General features: G+C 56.2%; 1 protein-coding gene across 3 annotated transcripts; it reads right to left on the bottom strand.

The window, feature by feature from the left end:
* Window positions 1-248: 248 nt before the first annotated feature.
* Window positions 249-5504, bottom strand: GLYCTK (glycerate kinase). 3 transcript variants are annotated; one of them, XM_055413971.2, is made up of 5 exons: window positions 5428-5504; window positions 2943-3358; window positions 2561-2712; window positions 1758-1933; window positions 249-1495 (listed from the first exon to the last, which is right to left on the bottom strand). In XM_055413971.2, the coding sequence occupies exons 2-5, from the start codon at window positions 3317-3319 to the stop codon at window positions 629-631; spliced, it is 1572 nt and encodes a 523-aa protein (XP_055269946.2). In that variant the 5' UTR covers window positions 3320-3358; window positions 5428-5504; the 3' UTR covers window positions 249-628. The 3 variants fall into 3 exon arrangements, with proteins under 3 accessions (XP_055269946.2, XP_055269945.2, XP_055269947.2); XM_055413970.2 differs by having other exon boundaries at window positions 5441-5501; XM_055413972.2 differs by lacking the exon at window positions 5428-5504 and adding an exon at window positions 4426-5415.
* Between the last annotated feature and the right edge of the window lie 1259 nt (window positions 5505-6763).

Below are 6763 nucleotides of genomic sequence, written 5' to 3'. Positions count from 1 at the left end.
GGGAGGAGACACCTCAGCAGGGATGCCACACGGGGGACTGACAACAGGACTAGCGTCCTTGGGCCTGTCCTCCCTGGGGTCTCTGCTCACCCACGTCAAGCATGCCAGGCTCAACCCTCCCAGGCTCCTGTTGAGGTGAATCGAGTGCCCTGTAGAGACGCGACAGCGAACTCCTGCAGGGCCCCGGTGCAGGGGCTACTGGCAGCCACCACTCCGCTCCCGGCAGCCCCCTGATGGTCTGCGCTCTGAGAGAAGACGCACTGAGAACCCAGAGCATGGTCCTTTTTATTTTCAGTCCTTCTTGCTTCACCCCACAGAAGAAACAGGCTTGGGAGCTGAGCAGAGGGGCTGCCAGGGGGAGAAGACTAGGAACAGTGAACTGGCCCAGGGGCCTGTCCTGGTCCTCTGGGGGACCCGCTGCCATGACTGAAAGTAGAGGTGGAAGAAAGCCCCCATCTGCCTGGCCAGTGTGAAACTGGACACAGAGAAGAGGCCCTGGTTGGGAAGTGCGAGGGCCAACCAAGTAGCCACAGCCAAGGGAGAAGGGGCTCTAAAGCTTAGTCGGGCCCTGGGGACCAAATCTGCCCTGCAGGCCTCTTCTGGGTTCCCAAAAACATGGCCTACATCATCACTGCGGATGCAGGAACAGGAAGTGGGCGTCCATGACATTGGTGCCGGTCAGCCCCGTGTGCAGCAGCTGTGCCCCACCCTGGAAGTGGCAGAAGAAGGTATGTGAGTCATTATGGGCTAGGAAGGTGGCCACGTCCAGACCCTCAGCGGCAGCCTGGCTGGTAAGCTCAGGCCTGACCCAGGCCCCGGCTGCCTCTGTGGGCCCATCCTGCCCATCGGTGCCACCGCTCAAAAACAGCACGTCAACAGTCCGCAGTGGCCACTGTCCCAGCTCCACTCCAACACGCAGGGCCAGCTCCTGGTTGCGGCCACCCCTGCCTGAGCCCTGCAACTGCACTGTGGGCTCGCCACCAGCCAGCAAGCAGACTGGGCCCCAAGCGCCCACCACAGCCTCCAGAGCCTCCTTCAGCTGCAGATCTGGGAGCTGGAGGTCAGCTGCAAGTTCACAGAGTTGTTCATCCTCCTCCACAGACGCTCCGGCGCCAGGCAGGGCAAGACGGGCTCCAGCGACTCGGGCCAGCAGCCCGTAGAACTGGGCCACGCTTTTCACATCACCCTGTATGGCTGTGCTCAGCACCACAGCCCTGTATCCCAGCGCCTCAGCCTGCTTCTGAGCCTCGGCCAGTGCCAGTGCATTGGAGCCAAGGATCACGTTGAGGACGTGACCACAGGTGTGTGGCCCGTGGGGGTCGGAGTCTGCCCGGGCCAGCACAGTCTTCACAGAACGTGGCAGGGCAGCGCGAAGGCCATAGCGACTGAGGATGTGCAGGCAGTCTTGCACGCTGTGGATGCTGGCCACGGTGGGGCCGCTGGCAATCACCTCCACGGGGTCCCCCACCACGTCTGACAGAATGAGGCTCACCACCTGGGGAGGGGTCGCAGAGGCAGGGCTCAGGCCCGCCTGACGCTTGCCTCAGGGCCCGAGAGGACACACTGCCTTCATGGAGCCACATGTCTTCACACCACCCAGGGCACTTCCTCACCCACTTCTAACCCCTCTCAAGTGGGTGTGCAAAACACCCAGCCCTGTGGACTCCCATACCAGGCCTCTGTCCTTCATCTCCCCAGCACACGTAGGCCTGGTTCCACCAGCCCCGGACTGCCTGGCGAAGAAGGGCCCCACGCACCTGGGCAGGGTAGGCGGCCTGAGCCAGCCCCCCGCCCTTGAGCTGGGACAGGGCCTTCCGGATGGTGTTCAGCTCCTGGATTGTGGCTCCCCGGGCCGCCAGCAGCTTGGTTAGCATCTGCTTCTCCTCCAGCGTGACAGGTGGGATGGGGGCAGGCAGCAGGGCTGAGCCTCCCCCTGCAGAGACAGTGAAGGGTTTGGGCAGAGGGGATGGATGGCACGGGGACTTCCCGACCTGGGGAGTCAGCAGGCAGTGGTCACTTAGGGATGTGGAGGCTAGAAAGAGGGGTTAGGGTGCCCCCGTGTGGACATACAGTGAATGCCCACACAGTCACTCCAACCAAGGCACGTGAGGTTGAACTCTGCCTTGGGGTAGCCCAGGTCCCAGCAGACACTGGAAGAACTATTCCTTAAGAACTTGGAAAAGGAAACAGACATGGAGGAGACAGTGGAAAACAAGGCAGGGGACTCAGGGAGCTGGAAACCAGGGTTCTAGCCCCAGGTGCCAACGGTGCCAACAGCAGCATCAACAGAGATGTTTTCCTTGCAAGACCTCAGCGAGGTGCTCCCTGTGTGCCCTCTCACAGTTATCTGACAAGGTCAATCAAGTGGAGGGCCCCACAGCTCAGGGGAGGCCACCAAGGAGTCAGCCATCCAGGTCTTTACTGCCTCTAATCTGTGACCTTGAGGGCTCTGACCAATGGTTCCTTGCACGCCTGATATTGGGAAACCTCCCCGCTGCCACACACACACACACTCACACACACACACACACACTGTCCTGAGCCAATATGGCACCCTCACCTGAGATGAGCACGAGCAGCAGGTCATCAGCTGTGAGGCCTTCGGCCAGCTGCCTGATGGCCAGAGCAGCCCGCAGAGCGTCCCGGTCTGGCAGGTTGTCCTCCGCACCCTCAAAAACCTGGATGCGGCTGTGTGGCTTCAGCAGCATCTCCCTCGGGGAGAGAGAAGGGTGAGCCAGAGATGTGGTGGGCTCCATGTCCCGCCTGGTTTCTCAGATGTACAGGTGAAGGGGATATGAACAAGGACGTCCACTGACACCCACCCTGGAGCCAGGCCACTCCCAGAAGAAACTGGAAGCTGGCGAAGGAAGGAGATCCCGATCCAGCCTGAACATGGGCCCAGGTTCCCCTCCAGATGAGAACAGCACCCCCAGGTTCCTTACGGCTTGCCAGCATGCTCCATGGCTGCACGGATCCCCTTAGGAACACTGATCACACCCTGCACAAGATGCTGGCCCAGAAGCTCCTCAGCTGCAGCTGCCATGCCCAGCACAGCCTTGCCAAAGCCCACCAGGTAGAGGTTCTGCCGCAGCTGAAAGCTCCGGTCCCGCACCTTCAGCTCTCCACTGTCAGGGTCCAAGGACAGGGCCCGCTGCAGCATGGGGCCCGGCAGCACCGCACCCACAGTGCTCTCAAACAGCTGCCGTGCCTGCTCTGCCAAAGCCATGCTACTGGCCAGGCGGGCCAATGGGCCTCCCCAGAGGAGTGGGCCTGAGGGGGCTCTGGCCAAGTGACGCAGAACCTGCAGGGCTGCAGCCATGCCCCACTGCTCTCAGCACCACGTGGCATCCATGGCTGCCTAGGAGGAAGAAAGCACTGGTTAGGCTGCTGCAAAACCAGAGACAGAAGGCTTCAGGGCCAGTGGACCCCACAGCTGCTGCTGCAGGAATGGGCCATCTGCCAGACCCAGGAGAATTCCTAAGGTCCACAGTTGTCTGATCTCACTCCAGTCTTCTGAGCCCAGGCCTGCAGTCTAACCAACCACGTCCTCGTCTTCTGCAGGCCACGCGCCAGCTCTCTGGACACCCTGCCCAGAGTCCAGAGGTCCTGTTAGCAGAGCCCTCCTCCTAGAACACCTCCTACGGCTGAGAGTTAATCATTCACAGAGGAAGAAATGACCATCCGTGGGCTTCCATCCTGCCGCTTTTCCATCTCCTGCACTTCTGAGCCTCGCCCAGGGCAACACCCCTTTCTGGCACTCCTTCCTTGCCTCTTTACCTCTTTACTTCAGTTGCAACAAAGCTGCTGGCTATGCCACCAACTGACCTGGAGCCCACTGACCTCCAGGCTGCTCTGTTTCATTATCTCACAGGCCTGGACTGGGGAGCCTGGAAAGACTAAGTCTGTGCAGGGAGGCTGTAGATTTGCCGGGACACTGACAAGCAGGTCCAGGCACATCCTTGGGCCACAAAGCCTGAAGAATCCCGCACTCAGGGCCAGCCCAGCAACAGCTTGTTTCAACTTGGACTCACAGTAGAACCTTAAAAAATTCCTTAGACACCACATGACCCCAGGTACGATGGGGCCCAATCTGCAGGACAGAAAGGATGCCCTTCCACCTACATAGCCAGACCCACCCCTGCCAAGAACATGCCTTTTGCTCTGACATAACAAATCTTGGATCACACCACCCACAGGGGTGAGAGCCGCGTGGCTGGGGCAGGCAAAGGGCAGGCTTCTACCGCTGAGGCCAAATAGTCATTTTCCCCACTGGGCACAGTAAAGGCCAAAGAAGACTTGAGGTGAAGGTCAAGAGGTTGCAGAGTAGTTTAGGGACAAAAAAGTGCTAAAGAGTTCATCTCTAACAAGGCGTTACTTTAATAAGTTATAAATTTACTTTATAGTTATAAATTAATAAATGCCCACCATACATGCTGACTGCAGCAGCAAGTGGACAGAGCAGGGGAATCAGGCTCCAGCTCTAGCACAGGGACAGCTCCGTTTCTCTAACTGGGTCTCCTGTGCAAAATGAGAGGTGAGATGAGACTAATGCTCTTCCTTTGACATCCCTGGGCTCTCTGAAGCTGTCCATTGTTAACACTGAAAACCTCGATTGCAAACATCGCTTTATCCTACACCAAAAAAACACCTGGCAACGTCCAGCCGCGGATCACTTAGCCTGCCTGGAGCTCAACTTTCCCATTAAAAGAAGACAAACCGTTCCTGACTCCAGCTGTGAACGGGAACAGACTGAGGGAGCTGCCATGGGGATTCAAAACGGGCCCAGCTATTGCTGGGGCTGGCCAATGAGCACTGGCCATAAAAGTGGCTTAGAACGTAACAACAGCTGATTTTAACGGTCTGGACGAAATCTGTACCTGTTTCCCCGATAAATGCAGGCCTAGAGGATACCAGCGTTGCCAATGGATATCAGAACCCAAGGCAGGGGGCGCCCAAGACTAAGGCGGCCAGAAAAAATACAGAACGTCCAATCAAGTTTCAATTTCAGATAAATTAGGAATTGTTAAAAACTAAATATGTTCCATACAATATTTGGGACATATCTATACTAAAAAAGTATTTGTTTATCTAGTTAAAATTCAAGTTTAACTAGACGCCCTGCATTTTTATTTGCCAAATCCAACAACTCCACTTGGAACACCGCCTCTCCTAAACTACCCTGAGCTCCAGAAAGTCGTAAATACAAAGCCGACCCGCCTTGACACCTCCCCGCCACCAAGCGGGGCTAGAGCCCTTTCCCCGCCTTAGCCCGCCTGCCGGCGCCGGAAGTGACGTCACCCGCAGGCCAAGGCCCCAGGCTTTCCTCAGGGAAATGGCTGTCGCGTAATGTCCGAGAAAATAAGAGCCCGCTGCTGCCCAGGCCCGCAGCCCCACAGCCAATGGCCCTGTGGCTCTGCAGGTCCTCACCGCGCCAACATACCGCCTTAACCATTCGGCGACCCAAGGTCCAGCCCCAGGACCGGAAGTGCCCTATGGGGGCGGAGCATGATCCGGAAGTGTGGGGGCGGGGTTGGGGCGCCGACGGCGAAGGGTGGGGCGAGCGGGAACCCGGGCCGGAGCTGGTATTGGCTCCGCCCTGCCCTCCAAGAGGCTTGGATGCAGTCACCTTCAGGCCTCAGTGTCTTCATGTCTACAGTGGGATGATAATCGCCACCTCGCCTATTGCTTTAATCCGCCCACTCCTTTATTCTGTACGATTCAATCAGTCGCACATACTTTCCAACCTACTGTTAGGTGCTGGGCATTGGACAAAGCTAATGGATGAAATCATCCCCGCCACCGCTGTAATTCCACAAGGCATTCGTGTTCCCCGCCTTCTTCCTCGGGCTACCAAATCACAGCTCTGATTCAGCAAGAGAGTTCCAGAGTCAGCAAGAGAGTGATTCTGGAACACACAAAGTGCATGTGAACAGGAATGACGCTCGGCCTCCCGCCCAGTCCCAGCTCTCACCCTGGACCCGGCTGGATAGTGGTATCTTGCCACATTCAAAAGACAAGTCCTGACCAGACTCAAGGACACAGAAGAATACATTGTTTTTACCGAAATTTTCTTGAGATCACAAATTATACAACAGATTTCTTAAAAGTCTTAAAACATATTTCTCCCCACCCGCTCTTTTCTTCCACATCTCTCTTTTCCTCTCCAAACCATGCTCTGCTCTTTTCAAGAAGTCTTCCTCCCTCACTTCCTATCTGTCTCCCTGGGTTTTTCTTCCTTTTATAATAGAGGACCTTTTGTTCGTGCGTGCTAAGTCACTTTAGTCATGTCTGACTCTGCAACCCTATAGACTGCAGCTTCCAGGCTTCTCTGTCCATGGGATTTTCCAGGCAAGAATACTGGAGTGGGCTCTCAAGCCCTCCTCCAGGGGATCGTCCCGACCCAGGAATCGAACCTGCTCCTCTTATGTCTCCTGTATTGGCAGGCAGGTTCTTTACCACCAGTGCCACCTGGGAAGTCCAGAGGGCATTTCATTCCCTATGAACTTCTCCCAAATCTTCACCACCTCATCATCACAATAAAGGCAACTTCAAGATTTGCTCTTTTTAGGTGTAAGGAAATTTTAGTTAAAATTTAAGTTTTTCCTTGCTTGCAGTAAGCTGTCTTCATCCATCCATGTATTTATTCAGTTCCTGAATGCCTTCTATGTGGGCCAAACGCTCTAGCTGCTGGGATGAATAAGCCGTGGTACTTTTAGTTTGGAAACCTACTCTGCTTTTATTATTACATTCCCTCATTTTGGGG

The sequence above is a fragment of the Moschus berezovskii genome, chromosome 24 (assembly GCF_049115385.1).
Source record: "Moschus berezovskii isolate FMDL1 chromosome 24, NW_MosBer_1.0, whole genome shotgun sequence".
NCBI lineage: Eukaryota > Metazoa > Chordata > Mammalia > Artiodactyla > Moschidae > Moschus > Moschus berezovskii.
This window is presented reverse-complemented; position numbering and strand designations above follow the sequence as displayed.

Excerpts from the sequence above, each read along its gene's own strand:
- GLYCTK (XM_055413971.2), bottom strand. The coding sequence starts at position 3,319 with ATGGCTGCAGCCCTGCAGGTTCTGCGTCACTTGGCCAGAGCCCCCTCA. Across the intron at positions 1,934-2,560 it reads GCTGCTCGTGCTCATCTCAG|GGGGAGGCTCAGCCCTGCTG; the intron begins GTGAGGGTGCCA and ends CTGTCTCTGCAG. Across the intron at positions 1,496-1,757 it reads AGGCCGCCTACCCTGCCCAG|GTGGTGAGCCTCATTCTGTC; the intron begins GTGCGTGGGGCC and ends ACCCCTCCCCAG.